This window comes from Heterocephalus glaber, unplaced genomic scaffold, assembly GCF_053883595.1.
Source record: "Heterocephalus glaber isolate CG9 unplaced genomic scaffold, H.glaber_assembly_v1.0 deba00000331, whole genome shotgun sequence".
Lineage (NCBI taxonomy): Eukaryota > Metazoa > Chordata > Mammalia > Rodentia > Bathyergidae > Heterocephalus > Heterocephalus glaber.
In genome coordinates this window covers 57,970,025-57,997,327 of record NW_028258142.1, presented here as the reverse complement: position 1 = coordinate 57,997,327, position 27,303 = coordinate 57,970,025, and the positions used below count along the sequence as shown (strand labels likewise).

The window sequence follows — 27,303 nt, the reverse complement described above, 5'->3', positions numbered from 1 at the left end:
AAGAAATTTCTTATAACCCAAGACTTTGAAAATTCCCAGATTTCCTTCTAAAGGCTTCATTGTTATAATCTTGAAGTTTGAGTCTGTGGGTCATTTTGAGTTAATTTTTGTGTATGGTGTAAGTGAAAGTCTAAATTCATGTTTTCTTTAATCCCCCTGGAGCTGGGAATTGAACCAAGGCCTTTCTCACTGAGTTACATCCTAGCCCTTTTTATCTTGAGACATGGTCTAGCTAAGTCACTTGCGTTGTTCAGCTGAGGCTCAAACTTGTACTTCTGCCTCAGCCTCCCTGAGTGCTGGGATTCACAAGCAGTACCAGTGTCCCCAGCTCTGTGCTCATCTTTGTACACGTGGCTATTTCATTGTCCCAGGCCATTTGTTGACCAGGCTGTCTTCAGTAAGTTGCATTTGTCAGAAATATATAAATATAAGGGCTAATTTATGAAAAATTGATAAAATGGGCCTCACTAAAATTCAAAACTTTTACATCTCATGTGACACCACTAAGAAAATGAAAAGATAAACAACAGACTGGGAAAATATTTATAAAACACAAATCTAATAAAGCATTAGTGTCTAGAATATACATAATTATAATCCAATAATAAGATGACAATCTAATCAAAACATGGGCCAAGGATTCGGGATAGACATTTCTACAGAAAATATAAACAAATGACTAAAAAAAGGTGTTCTACATCACTAGTAATTAGGGAAATGTAAATCAAAACCATAATAAGATACCAGTTCATACCTATTTAAGTGATTAGAATAAAAAGACAGTAACAAGTGGATGTGGATGTGGAGAAATTGGAACCTTCTGACACTGCTGTGAGGGATATGCTGGAACCACTTGACACCCACTTTGGAATATAACTTGTAAGTTTCTCAAAAAGTTAAACATAAAACCCAGCCATTCCTCTCCCAGGTCTTTACCCAAGAAAAATGAAAATCTATGTCTTCAAAACAACATGTGTGCAAAGATTTGTAACAGCATTATTACTATGGTCAAAAAGTGGAGACAATCTAAATGTCAGTCAGCTCCTGAATGGAGAAACAAAATATTGTATATCCATATAATGGAATGCCATTCATCAGTAACAAAGAACAAAATATTAACACATGCTGCCTCCTGGATGGTTATGAAAAACATGATGTTAAATGAAAGGAATCAGGCAAAAGAGTTCAAATATTTTATGATTCTATTTATGTGAATTGCACAAAAAAGGCATGTTTATAGAGATAGGAAGTGTATTAGTGCATGCCTAAGAGCAGGGAGTAGGAATGACGATTAACAGAAAATGGGCATGAGGCTTACTGGGTGACAGAAATGTTCTAAAACTGATTTATAGCGATGGTTGCACCACCTGGTAAAGTTATTAAAAACCAGTAAATTGTCTACTTGAAATGGGGGAATTTTATGACATGTAAAATATACCTTAATAAAACTATAAAAGATAGATTAAAAAGCTGCTCTGAGAAAATATATGATCCTTTGGGGTGACACTCTTTCAACTCATTATCATCTAGCTTATTGAGTATCTTTTCTGTGATGAGCACCATCTCAGAACAAGTCTTGGAGTCAGAGACCTGGTATTCAAATGCTGCTCCTGGTATACATTGGCTGAGGCTTGGGATAAGTCACTCAATTGTTCTGTCCCATTGTTTTTTCTTGTGTAAAACTGAGGTTAATGCCTGCTTTGCAGTTCAGTGAGAACCGACAGCCTTGCTTATCATACTTCTAGTGAGACATAGCTTGCCATTATAATTACTTTTAACCAACTATACTCTCTTATATCCTAGGAAGTTTATGTTCATTCTGTTTTATCCTTGTGTCGTCCAGTACCTGAAAATAAATGTTTTTGAATTCCATGTTTATTTCAACTTGAAATTAGCACTGGGGGATTATAATTTACTGGTGTGTATGGTTTTTCCAAATGGAGATGATACACTCTTTCACCATTAGGAGGACAGATGTTTTTATTCCCCTGGCTTGTAGAGGGGAACAGAGCTGAGCTCTCTAAACTCTGCCCCGTAAGTAATAGAAAAACTTTACAGAAAACTTATTGGATAGAGCCGTTGTATGACTTTTGGGGGGCTCTAAGTACCTTTGCCTATGTGGGCCCTTTGTAGAAAAATATTTTAAATGATTTTATATATTTTTTTGGTACTGGGGATTGAACTTGGGTCCTTGTGCTTGCGAGACAGGCGGTGGAACCACTGAGCTAAATACCCAGCTGATTTTATTTTTTAAATTTTACTTTGTTAGTATATGTTTGGGGTACATGAAGTTTCCTTTCCTGAGCCCTTGTGGGTGTCATTGACCTTGTTCCTGATGCCCTCTCTGCCTAATGAGGTTGGCCCTGTTATCGGAGCCAGAGATGTGGGCCATGAGATGGATCTTCTTCTCTGTAGGCACAAAGTGATACAATCCCATTGCTCCCCAACCCTCGTATATTAGAGCAGTCATGAAAGGGCTTCCCTGCCATATGCCAACCCCACAATGCTTTACTAGTGAAGACAAGGTGGGGGCGCAGGAATAGACACAGCTGTAGAACAGAGGAGAAAGTCTCACAATAGATTAATTTACCATGTGGGAATTTCAGGCTGAGCAAGTGATTTGCAGATCAGTGGGACTTTTCAGTGAATGGTGCTCAGGAATTGGGTATTCTATATGGAAAAAAATGACCTGGAGCCCCGTTTTATACTATACTGAAAATCAAGCTGGGTGTGGTGGTGCACACCTGTAATCCCAGCACTCTAGGAGGTTGAGGGAGGAGGATCACAGGTTTGAGTCTAGCCTTGGTAACATTGTGAGTCAGTGAAACGCTGTCTAAAAATAGAAAGAAAGAGGAAAGGATAGAAGGAAAGAAGGAAAAGGAAGGGAGAGGGGAGATATAGCTCAGCGCAAGGGCCCTGGGTTAAATCTCCAGTACACCCCCAAATTTTTAGTTAATCCCAGGTGGCTAGAAGATCTAAATGTGAAAGGCAAAATTATCAAGCTTTTAGAAAATGTTGTAAAATACCTTCATGACCACAGGATCAGGAAGGATATCTTTAGAGACAAAAAGTACTGATTATTGGGCGGGGGATTTAGCTGAGAGGTTCTGCCGCCTCCCTCACAAGCGCAAGGTCCTGAATTTGATCCTGGGTACCAAAAAAAAAGTACTGATTATTTATTCTGCTCCATTATAATTGCAATGTTTAATTATTAGAAGGCACCGTAAAGAGAGCAAAACACAAGCCATAAGTTCGGAGACAGTTGGTATAATACATACAGCTAACAAAGGACAAGTGTCAAGAACTTATAAAGAATGCCTATGAATCAATAAGAAATAGACACATCAGGGTTGGGGATTTAGCTCAGTGGCACCGCACCTATTTCCCAAGCACAATGTCATGAGTTCGATCCTCAGTACCAAAAAAAAAAGAGAGGGAGAGAGAGAAATAGATACATCAATAGAAAAAAATGAGTAAAGACATCAGGAGGCACTCACAAAACAGAAAGCCCAAATGACCAAAAATTTATATGAAAAAATTATTAGCCACTTTGGTAATTAGGGAAATTAGAATAAAAATATGAGATGCTGTTATATACCTGCCAAAATGGGAGTGATTTAAATGATGACAATAGTAAATGTTGCCAAAGACTTAAACAAGAACCAGTACACACTGCTGCTAAGAGTGTTAACTAGTGGTACTATTTTCCAAGTAATCTGTAATACACAGGAAAGTAAAAAATGTGCATACCCTATAATCTGGCTATTCTTTTCCTTAAATAAATTCTTGCACCTGTGCACCAAGAGCTAGATAGGTACAAGATCGTTTATAGCAGTGTACCTCACAAGCTGAAAACAGCTCAAATGTTCAATAGTAGAATGGAGAATAAAAATGAATATATTTATGTAATAAAGTACCATATGGCACTGGAAATGAACAACTACCTGCATCCAGCAATATAGATGAATCTTACAAATCATGATGGTGAGCCATAAAAGTAAGTTGTAAAAGGCTCAGTTCAATATTGTTTCATCTCCACGATGTTCAGAAAAAGGCAAAACTATATTAGGGATACATACATAACACAATGACTCCCTCTGGGCACAGGGAGGAAGGTGGTATTGGAGGAGGAGAAAGGAGGCTACTAGCTCCTGGAAGTGTTTTATTTCTGTTCTTTCTCTTGACTTAGATGGTGGTTGTATCAGTTGACTTTCTGTTATATGACAAATACCTGAGATAAGCAACTAATGAAGAGAGGTTTACTTTGGCTTACAGTTTCAGAGGTTTGAGTCCATGGCCGTTTGGCTCTGTTGCTTTTGGCCTTGTGGTGAGGCTGAACATCATGCTAGGAAGTGTGTGGTGGAGCAAAGCTGCTCACCTCATGGTGGCCAGGTACCAGCTCTATACTGTCAGGGCAGTGCTTCAGTGTGGAGCCTCATGGCTGCCTTGTTCTGCAAGAGGGGACAGGTAGGAAGTGCCCAACACATGTCCTTCCCTGCCACCTCTTGGCCTCCTTGTCTTTGACTTCTGAGAGTTTAGAGCTTTCATGGTACTTCTGAATGTCCACAACATTCTATGGCGCACTGCATCCAACCCAGGCCTGCCTTGCTCATACAACTTCTAACTTGTTCCCACCCCTACCCCCATACACCTTCTCTGTGCCCAGTGACAGCTGTTTAGAAAGCAGTTTTTATAAGAAAGCATCATTTAACTTTCTCTACAATGTGACTGTGTTCATGCTGTCCTCTTTAGATTTGTTCTCCTTTGGATGCTAAACTTCCTTCCCTGAGGTCCAACCCCCGAGGCCCAGGTAATTAAAAGTTATTCTTTCAGGGGCTGGGGGTGTAGCTCAGTAGCACCACGCCTGCCTGGGAAGCACAAGGTCCTAAGTTTGATCCCCAGGACCAGGAAAAAAAAAGTTCTTCCAAATTAGTTCCTCAAGAATATTCAATTAACGCTTTACCAAAACAGTCTCCTTTTTCTAAGTGTGGTGACACTTTGGCTGGCAGATTTTCCCCTTCCTAACAACATATTGGGAACATATAGACTCTTATTTTACATTGCAAACTCCTTATAGTCAAGGGTTGTGTCTTCTTTCTCCAGTACAGCCCCAGAGCCTGGTGTAGTACCTGGCATATCAAAGAGGCTCAGTAAATATTTGATGAATGTATGTATGAATGAATGGGAGGGAAAAGAAAGAAAACCAATTATTGCTTCCTTCTAAGACAGGAGGGGAGGCTGAAAGCCATGAATGCACTTGGAAGAGTTCTCTTGCAAAAGAAAAATACAAGTATTTGGCAAGTATACTGAAGAATGGCTCTCTTTGTAGATATAAGGAAACTGTAAGTCATAACAGTGAAAAGTCATTGTCATCTATTACATCAGCCAAAACACTCAAAGCGATAATATTACAGCACTGACCAGGACATGGTAAAAGTGACACACTCCGTCAGACTGGTGAAGGTGAACAGTGATATGACCTTTTAAGACAGCAACTTGGCAATACGTAATGAGAACATTAAACATATTTATACCCTTTTGCTCTGGTAATCTCACTTAGAAGGCTAGCCAAGAACATAACCCGAAAGGAGAGGCAAGACATCCTTTTATATTAACCAAAAAGGAGAAGCAACTTAGTATAGAAATAGTTGAATAAATCATGGCATCCACACAGGACAAAGATGCTAAAAAAGATCATTGTGAACACTGTGCAGCCACACTGGAAATAATTTTGTTAAGGAAATTAATATTCAAACTCTTGTTTTTGTTATAACATGTCAAAAGGTAATGTGAATAAGGCATGTACTAAAAGAAAAATCAATGGTTTACGGGAGAAGTGTTATTTTAGCATATTTGTTTCAGTTTTTGAATTTTGTATCTTTCATAGGTTAAACTTCAGAACTTCTCAGAATTAAACCAGAAGTACCATATAGTAGGAAACATTTGCATTTTACCAATTTTTCTTCAGCATTGTCTACATGTGCAGGAATACAGGTAGTAGCTTGTGGTTTAAGTTCAAAATACGAGAAAGTAACAAAACTAGAATTCAAATTCTCTTGTTCCCTACTGAACAATTTTATGAGCAATTACTGGGTAATAGGAAATGGAGATGCAAGGATCGATCTCTACTCAGGGGTCTGTAAAATGCTCTTGTGTCTCCAATTTCAAGAGAAGAACAAGAGGCAGGAAGTGCAAAGGGGGAGCACCAAGGTTAAAACATCCATCGCAGATCAACTCAACATTTGCTTTTTTGGCGAAAAGGGACTGCACTTACCTTTCTATCTGAAACAACAAAAAGTACCACACAAAACTACGTGAAAACCAGTGTTCCAGACACTGCACATCAGGCTATGAAAGACAGTGATCTCTGGGAGATGGGAGGTGGGATGAGCCTTACTGCAGCCTCAGTGTGCTGGCTTCAGAGGGCTCCCACACCATGAGCCAGGGAGGGGCGAGAGTGTGGAGCCAGAAGATCCCTTGAGTGTAGTGGAAGGAAGTGGTACCTATATGTGAAGAAACCACTTAAGGCTGGTAAAAGTATCATCCACAGGGATTAAAGGAAACTGCCCAGCATTCACACAGGGTCAAGAACAGCAGCTGTTCCCACCGGCCAAGCAGGAAGACTATATAATTCATTGGGAATTGAGTAGAGCACTTAGGTCTGACCCAGTGTTGGAGCATAGTTAGTTTTACACCACTCCTTGGGGCTGGGGATTTAGCTTAGTGGTTCCGCTGCCTGCCTTGCAAGCGGAAGGACCCGAGTTCGATCCCTGGCACCAAAAAAAAAGATTGAGTTTTGCACGAAGTCCTGCTCCAATCCTGCCTGAAAATATAAAAGCAAAATCCTAAAGGAAAACAAAACAGTGCCAGCAGCCAGTGACCTTCTTTCTTCTTTTCCTTTCCCCCTCCCGTCCCCTCCCTGTGCTCAAAGGTAAGCTCTGTGCTGTGTATGCACCCGTAAAATAGTATGGTTTTTGTCTTTTTAATGATATAGAAATGAAATAATATTGAAGTACTTTATGAATGGCTTTTTCTTTTCAAATTGTTTCTGAATAATTTAAATGGTTGCTCAAAGCTTAAGGATACTTACAGGAATAGAAAACTAGCCAGCACCAACAAGGGGAAATCAATAATGTCTGACATTCATTTCAAGATTGCAGTAAGTTTCCAGGAGAACGTTCATAAGATAGATTCATTTGTAAGTCCAACAAAGTAAGTCTTATACACCTTTGACACAAATATACATAAAGCCTAAAAAAACCCAAAGTTACAAAAATACAGTAAGTCCCTGACTGTACTATACTACTGTACATTATCCCACTGCACAGTAAGCACACGACAGCACAATTGTGACCATGTCTGGCAGACGGGTGAGCTACTTCCATGATTTGTTCACATCTAGGAAAATTCATAATGCCAGGTCCATTCATATCTGTGAAAGTTTTGATTCTATCAAAGCAATATTTTATGAGATAATATATGCAAAAGTATAATGCATAAAATAGCATAAAGGCACGAAGGACAAATATGGAAGCATACTATTTTAATGTTCTTATACTACACATATATGTGAAATTGTGCAACATTGTTTGAAGTTTTACTATAAGTTAAGATATGTATTATATAGATCCTAAAGCAACTACTAAAATAACCAGAGTTTTAGTTGATAACAAAGGAAATAAAATGTAATCATGAAAAATACTTGGTTAATCCAAAAGAAGGCTGAAAGTAGAAAAGGGGATCAGAGAATCAATGGGAAAAGTAGAAAGCAAACAGCACTATGATTCAGTTACCCACATCAAGAACCACATTAAATGTAAATGATGTATTGGCCCGGGGATTTAGCTCAGTGGTTCTGCCCCCTGCCTCACAAGTGCAAGGACCTGAGTTCGATCCCGGTACCAAAAAAAAATGTAAATGATATAAACACTCCAATTCAGAGGCAGAGATTATCAAACATGATTTTTAAAAAGACCTCACTCTATTTTGCCTACATGAAATACAATTAAAATATAAAGATACAAATGAGTTAACGGCAAAAGTATTTTTTAAAGTACAATGCTAAAAGAAAACTTGAGTGGCTAAATTAACATCAGGCAAAATAGATTTCAGAATAAAGAATATTACCAGAAATTAAAGAGTTCATTTCATAATAATACAGGAGGTCAAATAATAAAGAAAACATAATAATCCTAAAAACTTGACAGAGCTTTAAAATAGATGAGACAAAAACTGATAGAATTACTTTAAAAAACAAATCTGTTAGAGTCAGGTATTTCAGTATCTCTTTCTCAATAATAGAATAGGTAGAAAATCAACAAAAATATACAGAATATTTGAACAGTACTATCAACCAACTTAACATGACATTTATTTAATATTCCCCTCCACAACAACAGAATAATGTTCTCCTCCAGTTCACATAGAACATTTACCAAGCCAGAGAAAAAAAGTTATGTACAGAGGACAAAAATAAACATGAAGCCAGACATGGTGGCATTTTATATATTTAAGAAATACTTCTGATACCAGGTTTCTATCTACATATAACCATTTTCTATTCTTATTTTTAATCATTTATTCCACTGTTTTGAAACATTACATGTTTTTCAAAAATACCTATGTGCATGTGTATGTACACACATATATAATACCTTCAAATACATGTCAAGTGAGGCTCTCTTCCATCCCGTCTGTTTCTAGAGATGTAATGGAATGAGTTTCTTATGTATCTTTCTAAATTTTCTTTGTATCTATTCAATCAAGCACAATACAGATTCTAAGTTTTACACATCTGTGTGCACAGTTCTGCATTTCAGTTTTCATACTGCTGTGTCTTAGAGATCTTTCCAAATCAGTAGAAATCTTCCTCGTTAATGCTTTCCTGCTACATACCATCATGTAATCTGTATATGCCATAGTTTATTTAACCCATTCCTGGTTGATGGCCATCTATATTGTTTCCAAACAAGTCAGCAATGAATAAACCTCAATATATATGTATTTATATTTATTATATATAATTTCTCACATGTATATAAATGTCCAGGATGCCAGGCCTTGAAGCAACACCTGTAATCCCAGTGCTCTGGGAGGAAGAGACAGGAGGATCACAAGTTTGAGCCCAATCTGGGCAACATAGTGACTTAGTGAGACCCTGTCTTAAAATCAAAATTTAAAAAATTTTGGGTGCAAATCAAGTTTGAAGGCCTGGATTCAATGCCCTGGGTTTAATCCCCAATACACCCCCCCCCCAAGGAAAAAAAAGAAGAGGGAGGAATGGAAGAAGGGAAGGAACTAGATGTGAACCTAAGGTAGGAGACTGTTTCCAGGAGTCAGACCCATCCACTGGGGAGCCCTGCTGAAATCAAAGGAGGACCAATGAGGATGTGATTTAGGGCACCAGCACTAGAGTGCTGGGTTTTTTTTTTCCTCTGTATTGGTTTCTGGTGATGGGCGTGTATAGCATAATTATCTGTGTTATTAGTTAAAAATATTTTCCCTGATGTATAATTTTAGTGTTTTGTGTTTGTTTGTTTGTTTTGTATCGGGGATTGAACTCAGGACCTGGCGCTTGTGGGGCAGGCATGGTGCCACTGAGCTAAATCCCCAGCCTATAATTTTAGTGTTTTAAAGTAATAGTTTGAAATATGATTAATATAGCATACAGTTCTCCTATTAAAAGTGCATATTGAAATGGCTTTTAGTATTGTTATTATTTAGATCTAGAATGTCCCCTAAACTCTTCTACACTCTGAGGCAGGGATTCCGGAATGTGCACGAATCATGGGGGTTCTGTATTTATCAGGGGATTCAACATTAATGAGTTCAGCTGTGAATGTGCCCTAGGAGAAGGGCCTGCTTAGAAACGGGTCACTGGTGATGTGACCTGGAAGGATTTATCTCCCTCTGGGCTCCTCTTCACTTTCTATTTCCTGGCCACCATGCTGTAAGCAACTTTGCTCTGCTCTGCTCTGCTCCTCTACCATACCATTTGTCTTGGAGCGGCCAGCCAGGGGCTGCAATCGTGAGCCAAAATATGCCTGTGGGTTCCTTATTCACAGAGCTGATCATGCCATCTCTAAATACATGTGGTTTTACTTTTCCTACCAACCTGTATACATTTTATTTTATTTCTTTCCTAATTACCTTAGATAGGGCTGGGGATTTAGCTCAGTGGTTTCGCTGCCTGCTGTGCAAGCAAAAGGACGCGAGTTCGATCCCCGATACCGACAACAGCAACAAAAAAACCTAATTACCTTAGATGAAACCTTCTGTGCAATTTTAATAGAAGCGGCAAGAATGAATATCTGAGCTTCATCCAGATCATACATTGATCTTAGACCACATAGTGTTTTACCATTAAGTGTCATCCTAGCAGTGGCTTTTTCCCCAGATGCTTTTTATCAAGGTGAGGACAATTCTTTCTATTCCTTGTTTGCTGATTATTTTTATCATGAAACGGAGTCGAATTTTGTCAAGTTCTTTATCTGTGTCTATTGAGGTGACATCATGTGGTTTTGTCCCTTGTTCCACTAATACAGTGCATTACATTGATAGATTTTTATGTTAAACAACCTTAGATGCCTGGTGTGAATCTCACTTGGTCATGAGACATACAAGCCTTTTTATGTGCTGCTAGATTCTAGATTCTATTTGCTAGTATTTTTTTTTCCTGAGCATTTTTTATGCATAAGTTTTATAAATTACTCTGTAGGTTGCTTCACTTTTGAAATCGTTCTCTGGTTTTGATATCAGGATAATGTTGACCACATAAGATGAGTTGAGAAATGTTCTGTTCTTTCTTACTTTTTGGAAGAGTTTGTGAAGGAATGTTATTACTTCATCAATACTAGAGTTCTCAAATGAAGTCTTCTGAGCCCTGGTTTTTCTTTGTGGAGAGTTGAGGATTTGGTTTTTGTTCTTCTTTTAACTAATTCAGTTTTTGTGTTTCATTTAGATTTTGTATCTCTTCTTGAATCCGTTTTGGTGATTTCTGCTGTAGAAATCTGTCCATTTCAAGTCTCATTATCTAATTGAAGTTATCTAGGTTGATGGCTATGTTAGTTTGCCAGGGCTGCCATAACAACACTGATAAAAAAAATTTATTTTCTCACAGCCTGAGAGGCTAGAGGTCAAAACTGAAATGTTAGCAGGGTTGATGCACCATTTCGGTGTGTCCTCACATGCCTTGTGTCTGTGCACGGCGTCTGTGGAGTGTCCTCCTCTTCTTATGTGGACATCAGTCATGTGGGGTCAGAACCCACCCAGGGACCCCACTTAACCTTAGTTACCTCATGAAAGACCCTGTCTCCAGGCCCAGTCACATTCTGAGGTTCTCGGGATTAGGGCCCCAACGTATGAACTTTGGGGAGGCACAGTTCAGTTCATACCAATGGCATACCATTGTTCACAGCGCTCACAATTCTTTTTATCATCAGGGTTGCTAATGATGCCCCCTCTTTTATTTTTTATTTTGTATCTATCTATCTCATCTATGTCCTATCTCTGTCTCTGTCTGTCATCATTCTGGAATTAAAGAGAGAATTAGGAGAATTAAAAGTGTACCACTCAAAGAACAAATTTTTGGTGTGTGGATTTTCACAATTGTTTCTCATTCATATCTGCTCTGTTATTTTTATTCATTTCTGCTTACTTTGGATTTAATTTGCTCTTCTATTTTTAAAAATTCAAATCTTAAGTTTCTTGATTTGAGGTCTTTCTTCTTTTCTTAATGTAAATATGTACAGCCATCCATTTCCCTCTAGGCCCAGATGGCCCTCCATTGTCAACAGTTACACCTCCACAGATTCCACATGTGCATGTTCTGCATCCACAGAGCCAACCAACTGCTGATCAAAAATATTTGGAGGGCCAGGGACTTAGCTCAGTGGCATGCTTTCCTTGAAAGCACAAGGTCCTGAGTTTGATCCCCGGCACCAAAAAAAAAGAAAAAGAAAAAAAAAAAAAATATATATATATATATATATATTTGGAAAAAATTGCATTCATATGGAACGTGTACAGCCTTTTTTCTTGTCATTATTCCCTGAACGACATAGTTTAACAACTATTTACATTGTGTTACATTGCATTACACTTATTATAAGTAATCTAGAGGGCTGGGGATTTAGCTCAGTGGTTCTGGCACCTGCCTCACAAGCACAAGGTCCTGAGTTCGATCCCGGGTACCAAAAAAAAACAAAACAAAAAAATAAGTAATCTAGAGATGCTTTATATCAGGGAGGTTGTATGCAGGTTAGATGTACATGCCACTCCCTTTTGTATAAGAGAATTAAACATTTGCAGATTTTGGTATCTACAGTGGTCCTGGAACCACTTTCCCACAGATAATTAGGGATGACTGGCTATATGTCTTTAGTGGCATCCCATGTTTAATTTTATCTTAAAGTGATGTCTAATTTTCCTTGGGCAACTTTATTTTTTTCTTTATAGCCCTTTGTCTCAACAAAGTGTGTCAAGCCAGGGATTTAGCTCAGTGGTTCCGCCGCCTGCCTTGCGAGCACAAGGTCCCAAGTTCAATCCCTGGTACAAAAAACACACAAAAAACCAGTGTTTCGAATGGTTCATTTTCATTGCTGATTTGAGCTGCTGTATTTTTCTTATACTAAATTCTCAGGTGTATTTGCATCTATTTCTTGCTGTATTTTTTGTTCCATTATTTTGTTTGTGTACCAATACCATTGTGTTTTACTCAGTGAGGCTTTTAAACATCTAATTATGTTATCATTTCAAACCTCTCCTCCTTTCTCTTATTTTTCAGAATATTTTTAGCTGTTCTTGTCTGTATATTTCTGTATATCAACATTATAAGGTTGCCTAGTTAAAACATTCTAATAATCCTAATAGAAATTATAATAATATCTAAAGCTGTTGTTAGTTTCTTAGGACCACATTAAAATTTATAAATTAAGACAGTTGGCATCTTTTTGACATTTGAGTATTCTTGCTCAGAACATTTTATTTCTTCATATTTATTCAAGTCTATTTTTATAATCCTCAGAAATATTTTTTATTTTATAAAATTTTTAACAGGAAATTTTCAAACACATAAAAAACCAGAATATGGGGCTGAGGATTTAGTTCAGTGGTTCCGCTGCCTGCCTTGTAAGTGTAAGGACTGGAGTTCAATCCCTGGTACCAAAAGAAAAAAAACCCAGAATAATATCGCCTGCCTCACAAGCGCAAGGTCCTGAGTTCAATCTCCAGTACAAAAAACAAATAAGAAAAACAGAATAATATATTGAACCATCACCATGGATCTGCCACCCAGCTGCAATATTGCTAACACATGGCAATTATTATTTAATATTATTTATTCCATCATATTTAAAACAAATCCTAGATACTGTATTATGTTTAAAATCATATAAAGTTTTCTTATGTAGTCATCTACATTGTCTTAGTTCCTTTTCTCTTGTTGCTGAGACAAAATACCCGACACCCAAACTTGAAGGGAAAAGGATTTATGCAGCTTACAGTTTGTAGAGGTTTCAGTCTGTCATTGACTGGCTCCCAGCAGAGAGGCACATGGCAGAGGAGCATTGCAGAGGAGAAACAGTTCGTGCCCACTCAGTAGCAAAAGCAACAAGGGGACCTCAACAGTGTCTTTCTGCCCCTTTTATCTTATCCAGACTACCAGGATTAGGGCGGTGCCAAACCAATCGTGTACTGATTTAGTAATCACATGCCCTTAATCCCAGAATCACACACTAGATTCACCCACCTCTGAAAAAGCCACTCACGACTACCTGAGGTTTTGGGAGGACATCTAGGCCCAAACCATAACGTACATTTCTTATTAAGCTTATCCCTTTATCTAACTATAGGTTGTTGTTTATTTATACATGAAAACATTTCTATGCATTCATCTTATGCCTTTGTATTATTTTGAAAATCTTTGTCCTCATTTGAATTCATTGATTTGAAGTATAAAGTGAATTACTATTCTTCATAACTTGTCAAAGATTTTGCCTCTGTGTTTACCTGGACTGTTTGTCAGGAATATGCTAAAATTGCAGCTATAAACTAGTTTGTAAGCTTCCAATCTTGTTCCAAACAATGTGGGATTGTGGCCAGAAACATAATTACCAACCCTGGGCTTTCTATCCTCTAAGGCTCTCAGAAGACATGAAAAACTTGGGCTGTCTTCAGTTTCCTGCAGCTTTGTAATGTATGTGTACTTGCTAGCCCCTGTTCTTCCAGTGGACCTGACAATCTTCCCTGCTGATTAAGTCAGGCCCTGAGATTAACTGTTCCATACCAACAGGGGACCATTTCATTCTTCGCATTCTTACAAGCAGCACTGATTTGATTAATCAGATATCAGGCTATGGTATGAAAAATAACTTTTTAGATAACTTCTAAATAGCACCATGGTATTGCTTTCTAGAACACTTCATTTTTCAGACTCCGAGTTTAAAACAGACCCTTTGAATACTTGCCTGTCTTTAACTGATCCAGCAGTCTCGCCAGAGCAAAATCAGGGACTCAGGGTCTCTTAGTAAGGAAAACTTCTGTTGGCATGAGTCTCTGTGCGTGTGTGTGTGTGTGGTGTATATATGTGTAGTATAGTACTAGGGATTGAACCCTGGACCTTGCACATACTAGGAGAGTGCACCGTACCACTGAGCCACATCTCTAGCACTTTCTATTTTGAGACAGGGTCTCAGTAGGTTGCCCAAGCTGGGCTTGAATTTGTGATCCTCCTTCCTTAGCCTCCTGAGTAGCTGGGATCACAGGTGTGCACCACTGTGTCTGTCTTGGCTTGAGTTTTTGTTTTTGCCTTAGCCTGTCTCTGAAATAGCATGTGGTTTTTCTATGCTGAATTATTTTCTGAAACAAAATAGAGCCGTTCTTTTGGATGTACCTGGTATTGTGATAAATTAATTCGAGTTTATTTTTTAAAATGAAAGCAACTTTTAGAGAAAAATATTTTCTCCTAGATTGCAATAAGTTCACTTGTGTAATACTTTCTGAAAAAAACTCATAAACATATTTCATTAAAATATGGTTTTTGAGGGATATGTGGGACAGCTTTGATGTGGAACGTATCCTGATGACAGGTCATCTGACTTGGACTAAATTAATGACCACTGCTACCTACAATAGTAATACTTGCTTCACAGAGTTGTTACAGGGATTGAGTGAATTAATACATGTGAAGTACTTAGCTTAGCACCCAGCGCATAGTGACTTCTAGTGATTGTTGGTTAAATAACCAATTAAACCTGAATATAGAGAAGTTGACTTTTCTAAAATCTCAAACCAGTTTAAGGAAAGAACTGAAATCTTACAATCTGATTTTCTCAACTTATCTATTGAATGAACTTCTTTCCCACATATATAAGTGGTTGCTCAGTTCAATAACCTCTCTCTCTTTAAAGATTCACCGGTTCTCAGTCCAGCTAATTCTGCAATCAATTTAAGTGGCGCTCAGGACCTGACCTGGAATAAGAATATTGTGAAACCACTGGCTTTATCTTTGCAGACTGTAGGGAAGACTTTTGCCACAGGTGATTTTCCTTACTTACATTTCTTTGGTAAATACATAATTTATCAAAGATGTATGTGATGTCTGTAATCACATAATGTTATACAAAGCTTTGTGTTCTCTCTGTTCCAAACAAAAGAGTCAGAACCACATCTGCTATGTGGAAGAAACACTGCAGTTTGAGTCTGTTCAAAAAAATTTCTTAGGGGATTGATGGCTGGCTTATCTAGTGGGGGGCTTGACAGCAAGCAGCAGGGCACTTCGAGACTGTTTCTGGTGTCCTAGTCTCAGAAGGTATATTTCTAGTCTGCAGAGTGATTCTCTTCTGAGCCCATTGGTGTCCAGTTGCCTCCAGGCCTCAGACCCTTATGTAGACAAGAAAACCCCAGAAAGGAAATGGTAATTCTTCAGTTGCTCCCTGAGGTGTCCAGTTGCAACGTGTGGAGAACCAATTCAATTGTGAATCTCAAGAACATCACTTTCTGTCAGATGGAGAACCAGCATCAGAAGAAGAAATTACAGCAAAAATTGAATCATTGACTGAAGAATTTGGCAGCTCTGGAGAGGATGTTCTCCAGAATTCTGAAGGCAGAGAATTCTATAAATGTGGAGATAAATCAAATGAAAAGGATGAGAACTTCTCTAAAAAAAGACAACATAACTGCGGTGAATGTGACCAAAGCTTTGCTTGTAGTACAGGCCTTATTCAGCACCAAAGAACCCACCAGGAGAAACCCTATGAATCTGATAAATGTGGAAAGGCCTTTAGAATGAGCTCAGCCCTGGTTCTGCATCAGAGAATTCATACTGGGGAAAACCCCTATCCCTGTAATTGGTGTGTTAAAAGTTTTAGTCGGAGCTCAGACCTTATTAAACATCAAAGAGTCCACACTGGTGAAAAACCTTACAAGTGTGATGAAAGTGGGAAAGCCTTCAGTCAGAGCTCAGATCTTATTATACACCAGAGGATCCATACAGGAGAAAAGCCCTATCAATGCAGTCATTGTAGTAAAAGTTTTAGCCAGCGCTCAGACCTGGTTAAGCATCAGAGAATCCACACTGGAGAGAAGCCTTATACATGTAACCAGTGTAACAAACATTTTAGTCAGAGTTCTGATGTTATAAAACATCAATGAATTCACACTGGGGAGAAACCATATAAGTGTGATGTGTGTGGGAAAGCCTTTAGTCAGAGCTCGGATCTTATTCTATATCAGAGAATCCACACTGGAGAAAAACCTTACCCATGTACTGATTGTGCTAAGAGTTTTAGTCAGCATTCAGATCTTGTAAAGCATCAAAGACACACACTGGAGACCATATGTGTGTGATCTGTGCAATAAAAGTTTCAGTCAAAACTCAGACCTCACTAACCATCAGAGAGTGCACTCTGGTGAAAAGCCCCATCATTGTGATAGTTGTGAGAAAGCCTTCAGTCAGAGTTCTGACCTTATTCTGCATCAGAGAATTCACACCGGAGAAAAACCATATTCATGCACACACTGCAACAGAAGTTTCAGTCAGAACTCAGACCTTAGCAACACCAGAGGATCCACACTGGAGAGAAGCCATATAAATGTAATGAGTGTGGGAAGGCTTTTAGTCAGTGCTCAGCTCTTATCTTGCATCAGAGAATCCACACTGGGGAGAAACCCTATTCATGTGATCAGTGTGGCAAAAACTTTAGTCGGTGCTCTGATCTCACTAATCATCAAAGAATCCATACTGGTGAAAAGCCATATAAATGTGATGTATGTGGGAAAACCTTCAGCACGGACACAGGTTTTACTGAACACCAGAGAATCCACACAAAGGAGAAGTCCTACCAGTGTGTTCAGTGCAGCAAAAGTTTTAGCCAACTCTCCGATATTATTAATCATGGGAAACTCCATTCTAGGGAAGACAGTTTAAATGGGATGAATATGGAAAAGCCTTTAGCACATACACCAGCTTTATTCAGTACCAGAGATACCATGCCAGAACAACAACGCTGTGAATGCTATTGATGGACACAAACAGTTTTAATCAATGTTCAACATTTATGCTACATTATTTTAGAAAGCTACTAGGGGGAAAATTAGTTCAATTCTTATAGTGAAAATTTAGCTCAGATCTCAGACATTACTAAAATCAAAATTTCCAAGGAGGAGTTCTGGGAGTTGTGAGAAGATCTTCAATGTGAATAAAATTTTTACAGAAAGTCAGTAATCAACAATAAAAAGAAATTCCTATATATTACAATTTTTAATAAGAATTTCTTAGGCATCTGCTATGACTAGCACTTTAAAACAAATAGAAAATGTTTAAGGTTTTTGTACATAAAAACAAATATCCTAAAACCAACAATTTAGGCTATAAAAACAAGGCATAATGCAAATAAGGATCCCAAATATCCTTGCAGTCTACTGGGGGAGGTAGGCCTATAACAAGATATTTTCAGTGTACTGCAGCCCAGGATTTTAGGGAGTAATCTGGAGTGAGTTCTTGGAGAAGCTTGGTCTTTAACAATAACAAGATAGGTGCTCGACAAAAGAGTAGAGGAAAGGCATTTAAAATTCTGGGAAGAGCAAGAACAAAAGTTAAAAGCAAAAGAAGGGAAAGGAAAGGGAGAAAAGAGCCTGACGTGCAAAGATTCTCCACAGTTTGGACTTATTAGAATCATAAAATGTACAACTCAGGGAGCTGGAGGAGATGATCAGGTGGTGAGCAAGGGAAGAGTCATGGGAGGTCGAGCCAAGAAGCGTGGCTTTTACTCTGTAACTTACGGAGAACAGGGATGACGTGGTCTGGTTTGAACTTGTGTTAGATTATTTTGGCAGCGATGTGTATGAATCCAAGAGGAGGGAAAGCTAGCTGGAGGTCACTTCAGTGGTCTAAGTGAGAAACGATGAGGTCCTTGGCCAGGGGAATAGGTTGGAGAAGAGGAGGCAGATTGGAGAGCTACCCATGAAGTAAAATCAGCAGGACTTGATTGATTAATAGGAGCACAAAGGGGAAGGAGTCTCAGCTGATGTCCATCTTGCTGGCCTAACAGAGGAGCGTTCCCTTGGAGGAGACTGCAGACATGTTGAGTCTGGGTTACCCTGAGACATCCAGGGAGCTGCTCACGGTCGTTTAACTTATCACAGTGGGAAATCAGGACTGATTTGAGCTGAGCCACCACCATATAGTTAAATTGTCAGGGTAAACAGTATTAGCCAAGGAGAGACATGGGGAGGGGATTCTGACTGTGAACTATAAGGATGGACTCCTACAGAAGTCCACCGTCTAAGGAGAACAAAGGGAGACCTAGAAGGAGGATGAGGAAGAAGAAAACTTCTCAACAGTTATATGTCATAATTTACACACCCACCTTTGTTCTTACTCCAGCCTAGCAGCTCCTGCAGGACCCACCTCTGGTTGGATTACAGACTTAAACAAAGTGGATTCAGTTTTCACAGCATTAAAAAAGTCAATAAAGGGCCGGGGGATTTACCTCAGTGGTGCTGCTGCCTGCCTCGCAAGCGCAAAGTCCTGAGTTCTATCCCTGGTACCAAAATAAATAAAAGAAAGCCATCAGATGAAAGGCTGATCAACTTCATAATGCAAGGATTAGGCTGCCAATTCTTTTTTTTTTTTTTTTTTTGGTTCCGGGGATCAAACTCTAGTCCTTGCACTTGTGAGGCAGGCAGCAGAACCACTGAGCTAAATCCCCAGCCCTAGGCTGCCAATTCTTTAACTTGTTGATCACTCTTAATATCATAAGAAAAGAGAAAACTGGTCATTGTGCGGCTTCTGGCAGGAATGTACAGGAGTACCTAGGAGACCTTTTTGGCAAAAAAAAGAATGTGAATTTGATCAAGCATCTATATCTATTTGTTTATTGGAAATACAGGGAACAAAAGAAAATTAAATGACACCTTAGGTATCCAATCAGCAAAATCTAGAAAATGGAATATTCTGCCAGGTTTTCAGAATGGAAAAATTTAATTGTAAGAAGAAAAAAAAGAAGGGGAACTCTTCTAGATTAAAAGAGGTTTAGGGGACACATTAACTAAATTCTGATGTGTGAACCTTTTTCAGTCTCAACTTGAACAAACCAGGTATAACAACCACTCTGAGATAACTGAAAAAAATTAGAATACTGGTGAGATAATTGATGATATTAATAGACTATTAGTGTTAATTTTAGGTGTAGTAATGACACATTGGAGTTACCCTTTTGAAAGAATCCTTTTAGTTACACATATAGAAGTACTTATGGAAGAGATTATATGATAAAAGGATTTGCTTCAAAATACCCCAGAGCTGGGCCAGGGATTTAGCTCAGTGGTGCCGCTGCCTGCTTCACAAGCACAAGGTTCCGAGTTTGATCCCCGATACCAAAAAAAAAAACCAAAAAAAACCTAGAGCGTACATGTGTGTATGTGCCAGGGGAAAGAGGTACAGGGTATAGAAGAAGCAAAATTGGCTATGTGTTAAGAAATGGTGAAGTTGTATAATGGGTATGTAGAAGTTTATTATGTTATTCTCTCTCCTTTTATATACATTTAGATTTTTCCATGATGCAATGTTAAAATAATAATAAGCGGGGCGTGGTGATGCATGCCTGTAATCCCAGCACTCAGGAGGCTGAGGCAGGAGGATCACCACAAAGTTCAAGGCCAGCCTGGGCTACATAGTGAGTTCAGGGCCAACCCGAACTACAAAGGGAGACCCTGCCTCAAAAACCAAAAATAATAATAATAGTAGTAGTTTTCTCTTATTCCACCACCCCCAAAGACTCCACTGAAAATTATTCTGGCACCACACATGGTGGTGCACGCCTGTAATCCCAGCAGTTGGGAGGGTGAAGCAGGAGGGTTGCAAGTCTAAGGCCAGCCTTGGCTACATGGTGTGTTCACTGCTTTCTGCAAAGCTTCCACCATCTGATCAAGTGCACACTTGAGAATTCGAGGAAACCTCACTGATAGGACTCTACCCAGTCACATAACCCAGCTTGGGCTACACAGCAAGACTTAGCCAAAGGGAAAAAATGATTCTGAAAGATCTCTTGAGATCTTAGAAAATGATTTTTAGAAAATGTGTTTTTTAATCGACATGTGACATCTAACTAATGAAGGCATTGCTCCCAAGGTTGTAGCTGGCTTTATGTGCCTGGGCTGAGTCCTTCAGTGAGGTTTCCTTGAATCTCAAGTGTGAGGTTCATCAGAGGGCAGCAGCCGTGCAGAAAGCAGTGTCCTCCCAGCCTGTGTCCTGAGCAGCCCCTCCTGTCCTACAGATGCTGCAAACGGGAACAGCAACCTCGGAGGGAAGACGGCCGCGTCCAGCTTCACCCCAGCCCGCCCAGGGAGCTACTCCTTGTCACCACGACCTAGTTATGCATCTGTAGACCAAGGTACAGCACCTGGCTAGAGTACTGAAACAGTGCACTTCATTGTGGGAGAAGCACTACAGATTTTTGAACAGTGAATGATCTGACACACACTCTGGAGTTTTCCTTTTGCTTGCTATACAGTGTCTTGAAAGATCATGGTTAGTCTGAGCAATGATATTTAAATATATTGGTGATTTTGCATGCAAGAGCCTAGCTGGGTACTAAATGTTGAAACAAATGTATAAGAAGGGCCGGGGATTTTGCTCAGTGGTTCCGCCACCTGCCTCGCAAGTGCAAGGTCCTGAGTTTAATCCCCGGTACCAAAAAAAAAAAAGTATAAGAAAACATCTTTAAAAACCATGGCTTTTGCTGACCGTGCACAGGACTCACTGTTCCTCTTTGTTGTGTGACCCTGGGTGTAACACTTGTCCTACAGCTTCCAGCATTGGTCATAGAATCAAATGAAATAATCGGAATAAAATTGTAGAGCAGCACACAGATTTTTAGGCTTCCTAGTCTGATGTTGGATTCTTAGTGTGGCTTTTTTTAACTTTTTATCTTCACCTCTAGAAGAGTAACTTAGACCTTCTGAGTAAATTAAAGTAAAAATCCTGTCACTTTGATGTTCACTTTTCTTCCACCTTATGGAGGACAAAGCTATCTTTCTTTTTGCCTTCAGCTACCATCTTCACTTCCGGGCCACCAAAGAAACGACACCGGGGATGGTATCCTGGGTCACCTGTCCCCCAACCTGGTTTAGTTGTACCTGTTCCTACAATTCGTCCCCTTTCAAGAACCGGTAAGATTTTAACAGAAGGTAGATGTTAAAGTTGTTTGTTTGTTTTTTTTAAATTAGCAAAGATATCTTCCAGTCTTGTTCTTTCCCTGAAACCTTGAAAGTATATTTCCTTCCTTGCATCCAAAATTATGTAAGGGTACTGACAGTAGCTAATATTTTGTCCCCGTATCTCCCTCCCCTACAAGCATCTGTACTATCACAACTGACTGACTTCAATTCAGCCTTCAGCTTAGTTTTAATCCAAAAAAAATAATGATAAGCCATTCACAGGCCACAAATGGATGCGCTATGTCAGTAATGGCGTTCAATTTGCCCTTCAGCGGTCTGGTTCTTTGTGTGACCTATACATGTTACTCCTGGCTTCCGTGGTTTTGTCTGTGGCTAGAATCTGCAGGACCAACTGGCTCTCCTTAATGCTCTCCAAACTGTGGCTGTTTGGTGTCCACAGTTACACATCCAAACATTTGTCTACCTTATACTAAATAGACAACTCTTTTTTTTTTTTTAATAGACAACTCTTAAGTGTACCATTTCTAAGACACAGGTCGGATTCTTTAAAAACTTAAAGTTGTTTAAATTAAATAATTTTAAAGACTGCAGAGATCTTATATATACAAAGAATTATACCAATGTGTTACTGTGGTTGCCTGCAGGTGGTGCTGATTCATGATGAAGCTGTCTTTCTTCACACTTGTCTGTAGTTTCAAAGTTTACACAGTGGGCAGATATGCTTTTGGTAACCTGGGGAATGGGGAGAAAAATACCAAACAAAATCCCAAAGATTGCAGGTGGAAAAAACAACTAGAAAGAAAACCACTAAAATGCCAAATGGTAGTTCTCTCCTGATGCTATGATCGTAGTTAGCTTTCTTCTTCCCTTTGTTTTTCTTACTCCTACTTTTATATAATACACATTAACTACTTCAGTAAAAAACCATAAAACTAGTAGATTTATAAAACTTCTGTATTTATAAGATCTAACCTGGATTGTTTTTTATTGTATTTCCTTCAGCTTTCATGTCTAATCCTTCTTGTTAAACAACTTTTTTTTTTTTCCAGAGCCCCTTTTATCTGCCCCAGTTCCACAGACCCCATTAACTGGAATTTTACAACCTCGGCCCATTCCTGCAGGGGAAACTGTAATGGTTCCTGAAAACCTGCTGAGTAACTCAGGAGTTAGACCAGTAATTCTGATAGGTAAGCCAAAGGAAACGCCAAGGTACCTGTGCTCTCTGGAATTTAGGAATGTTTCCCTATGTCATTATTTGTGGCTTTACTCACACATTCATGCATGTATTCATTTATCCCTTTATTGATTCCTTGAGCTTTGATTGGTCAGCCTCCTCTCGCTATATTAAACATGTGATTAGAAGCCGAGAATAAGGCAAAGTCTTCTTGCCCTCAAGTACTGTTCAGTGGGGGCACCTGACCCCTCACTAGCACTGTGAGCGGTAAACAACCATTACCACATACCATGAGGACATTGCTACACACAGGATCTGGGAGCTACCTGGGGTCACAGCCAAGAGCTCAAGTAACTCAGAGGAGAGGACTTACCCTGCCTGAGGGCCTAAGACTCCTCAGAAGTGTTTGAGCCAGATCCTGGAGGTTGCTCAGAGTGGACAGGATGGGGAGGGGACATTACAGTCGAGGAAGCTAAGCCACAGGGAGAAGAAACAAGCTAAGCCAGCTCCCAGCCTCACCCCAGGGAACCGAGAAGCCCCACAGTTGGAGACCTGAGCCACAGGGAAGCACCTTCACATCAGTGTCCTTCGATTTCGAGTCTTTGTCCTTCTAGGCTACCTGGAAGTGGAGGGACAGAAATTTAGAGGCCCCTAGGTTACAGGACTAATGGAATACATTTCATACCCACATTGAAAGGCGCCTAGGGCCAGGGATGTAGTTCAGTGGTGCTGCTGCCTGCCTGGCAAGCACAAGGTCCTGAGTTCAATTTCCAGTACCAAAAAAAAAAAGATTCTCTGCAAGTCTTCTCAGTGTGGGGCCAGCCTAGGCCAGGAGGGGACTATCTGCTTTACCCTGACAGGTAGGGTGTGACTGCATGAGGTGTTATCTGTTCTTGAGGTTGGCCTGAGTCTACCCATTAGGTTTTGTTTCAAGCCCTGTCCTTTATCAGGCCCCTTTCCACTGATCCCAGATCTACAGGCATTTGGGAGTCCCAGTTGTTTAAATCCCATATGGTTTAGGAAGTTCTTTCTAAACTTTAGCATAATGCAACTAAGCCTTGGAAAGATGCATAAAACATGGGATTCTTTGGTGCCTGACTTTTAGAGAATCTCTCAGAGGAACTGTCATGTCCATCAGACCACCAGAACAGAGTATACCTTCAACATGGTTGTATTTTATCTACTTCCAAGATAATCTGGGGCTATTTACTGACATTCAGGAAGAAAGCTTCACTAAGAAAACTTTTGCAAAAGTCACTAAGATAACAAAAGGAGTAGGAATCCCCAAGCACTGCAACTGACAGAATATTGCTTTCAGTTGCTGAGTTTTACTCAAAAGATTTTCCCCAAAACCTCAGGAAGTAAATATGTTATTGTGGTTTGTTTACTTTCTCATCTGAAAAGAAACACAGATATTTTATCATCACAGTTTTACAGAGGATCCAGAAACATTTTTCAAACTCATCAGTCTTCTATGGCAGCAATATAATATTAACAGATCCCTTCTGTGGGAAACAGAAAAGTGATCTGAATATTTTGCTTCATGTTCATCTGATTAAATATAGAGTTGGAATTTGGAACATTGAGGTGAATCCGGAGGCTGGATATATTTGAGTAGTTTGTTTGTTTGTTTGTTTCTTTTGGTAGTGATCTCAGAGGGCAGGGAATTTTGTTAAGCGTCTTTGTTCCTCATTCACCAATATGCTCACCGGTTAGATCACAGAAAGAAATGTTGAATTGTATCGATCTGCTTCTGTTGGGGCAGGCTATGGCACTTTACCCTATTTCTATGGAAATGTTGGTGACATTGTGGTGAGTCCTCTGCTGGTGAATTGCTACAAGATTCCACAGTTGGAAAACAAAGATTTGGAACAATTAGGGTTGACTGGCAGCCAACTCCTGAGTGTAGAAAACATGATCCTTCTGACGATACAGTATCTTGTGCGGCTTGGTAAGTTATCTTCGGTAATCATTTGCTGGTGGCTATTTTTATTCTTTTTTGTACAGCTCTGTTTCCTTTCTTTTTCATGTTCATCCATCTGCCTATCTGTTTTCCTTCTTTCACTTCTAGCATTCTTCTTCTTCAACCCCATCCTCTTAAGACTTTTCCTTTTGCTCTCCTCCATGGCTCCGCTGCTTTCCTTTGCTCAGCTTCTTTGGGTCCTAATGGAGATGAATTGCTCCACCTAGTGTCCTCAGAGCTCCAAAGCAGCCGACGCAGGCAGAAACCCTGAATGTCCCCTGGCACCCTTCTCCTGGGAAGCCCAGCCAGGCCACCTTCCTGAAAGCACAGCTGCCATCTGGAATGCTAGCGTGGCCATTGTTTTAGACAATTATTTTCCAGTTTTCCCAATTATCCTTTTTATTTTGTGTGTCTGCTGCCCCTAAACCCATTGTTTTCTTCTGGCACACCCCTCTGATGTAGTCCCGCTTTCCTTCAGGTAAGCGGTAACCATAGGCTTCCCTGCAAGGTTCTCTAGGCTCTAGGTAAGGGGGCTGCTCAGGTCATGAACCCTTCACTTTCCCTATTGCTGGGTCCCTTCCGCCCCACAGTGGGTCCAGCAGGTGTCCTGACAATGCTGTTGTTGTTCAGCACCATTTACATTGAAATGTCCTTTATTTTGCAAACTGCAGCAGTCCATTGAATATGCAGCCTAATTATACACTCACTCCAGGAATCAAGCCACTGATTTACTTAGAAAAATGTTTTGAGATATAAAATGACACAATAATTTCGTATGCATTCTCATGATCCCCCCCACACCCTAATACTGGGGATCGAACTCAGGACCTTGTGCTTGCCAGGCAGGCACAGCTCCACGGAGCTAAATCCCTGGCCCTCATGATCTTTTTTAGTGTTAGGGGAAAAAACTCTGGTGTTAAGAAATAATAAACATACTGGGATAAAACAGTGTTCAAAAACCAAAAGTTTCAGCAAGCCAGATTCGGCCTTTGTAGCATCGGATAACAACATGGCTAGAGCCACTAGTTCCCAGACAAGCAACTTGAATGGGCTTTTGGAACTTGCAAGATTTTCCATGAGAACCTCTCTCGTGACAGACCTAGGACTTGCAGATCGTGCTTATTGGCAGGTAATAAAATTATAAAAACACTTGGCTTTACAACTCATTTGGTGTCGTAATTTTAATTTGCTACACACTGACTGTGGACTATGGATGGTCTTCTAACCCCGAAAGTAGTTTCTAGATGCACCCAGAGTCAGTTTTTTAAAAAAAGTTCATAGAACAAGCCAATCACTGTATCTTTTTTATTTTTTTCTTTAATACTGGAGATTGAACCCAGGGCCTTTGGACGGAGCTGCGTCCCCATCTGTTTTGAGATAGAGTCTTCCTAAGTTTCCCAAGTGGGCTTCAGCCTCCTGAGCCACTGGGATTTATCACTGTATCTTTTTTTTTTTAACCTGAGTAATGATTTAAAAAACCAGAGTCTGAGTTAATTAAATAAACCACCTAGTCAAAATAAGATGCCTTTACATGACTAAAAGCTCTTATCTTAGAAATTTTCAATTTAATTACAGATTCTTCTGCCCACAGGATCAGTTCTCTCCAGAATTGTACTCCCAATTGACTGTGTCTCTCAACAGCTAAAATATCCAACACAAATAGCTGTTTTTCCCCTCACTCTTTTTTTTTTTTTTAACTGGGAATTGAACCTAAGCCTTCACACTGAGTCACTTCCACTGCCCTTTATATTTTGAATTTCAAGACAAGGTTTTACTAAGTCACTAAGTTGCCTAGGCTGGGCTTGAACTTGTGATCCCTGCCTCCATCTCCCAGAATGCTGAGACTACAGGCGTGCACCACCATGCTGGCTTGCTTTCTTTTTTAATCTAAACTTTGTACATTGGAATTTCTCTGTCCTTCAACTAACTATTCAAGAGTTTATGAAAAAAAATATTTTGCCTTCAGAGATTTTCAGAAGCAACCAGAATAAACATAATAGACATTTTAAAAATCTGAACCTGTAAAAGGATGGTGATGATGATATTTCGGTGGCCCAGATATGTAGAGGTAATAGAGAAGAAAACCAAGATTCTTTAGAAGGAACAGGCCTTTCCACACAGTCACTTTTTAAATGTTTCTCTGTTATTTCACAATCTTGAAAATCTTTTGAAGTAGATAATGAAACAGCAAACCCAGAGATGGTTGGAGGGTCTGTTAGAACCTTGCCTTTTCCTGTCAAACTTGCTCTCTCTGAAAAGCTATGAGAACTGACATCTGGACTTCACTGAATTCCTGGAGATCAGTACCTGAAGGAAAAATTACTACCATCAGGCTTGCAAAATGTGGACAAAGTCTCCTGCAATCCACTGCAAAGCATGAGGGTCGATGAGTGGAAGCAAAGCATTTTACTCCTAGAGAGCTCTTCCCACCCTTAATCCGGAGTCTTCTCCCTGTTTTTCGATTCCTAACAGTAATTCAGTCAGAACT

The 27,303-nt window shown here is 39.6% G+C and overlaps 1 protein-coding gene and 1 pseudogene across 22 annotated transcripts in view; both read left to right on the top strand.

Annotated features, from left to right (window-relative positions):
* The window catches only part of Greb1l (GREB1 like retinoic acid receptor coactivator), a 233,555-nt gene that overhangs the window by 145,582 nt on the left and 60,670 nt on the right, over positions 1 to 27,303 (top strand). For 21 of the 22 annotated variants that reach the window (XR_015442405.1, XR_015442404.1, XM_021265171.2 and 18 more), the window contains 5 exons: positions 15,408 to 15,536; positions 20,775 to 20,891; positions 21,550 to 21,669; positions 22,728 to 22,865; positions 24,618 to 24,803. Coding sequence is in view for 20 of the 22 variants with exons in the window: in XM_021265171.2 (XP_021120830.1) it covers positions 15,408 to 15,536; positions 20,775 to 20,891; positions 21,550 to 21,669; positions 22,728 to 22,865; positions 24,618 to 24,803 (690 nt within the window). In the remaining 2 variants the exon portion in view is untranslated. The remainder of the gene's footprint in view (positions 1 to 15,407; positions 15,537 to 20,774; positions 20,892 to 21,549; positions 21,670 to 22,727; positions 22,866 to 24,617; positions 24,804 to 27,303) is intronic. The other variant, XM_021265178.2, reaches the window with a different exon arrangement.
* LOC106010036 (uncharacterized) lies at positions 15,728 to 20,762 on the top strand (annotated as a pseudogene).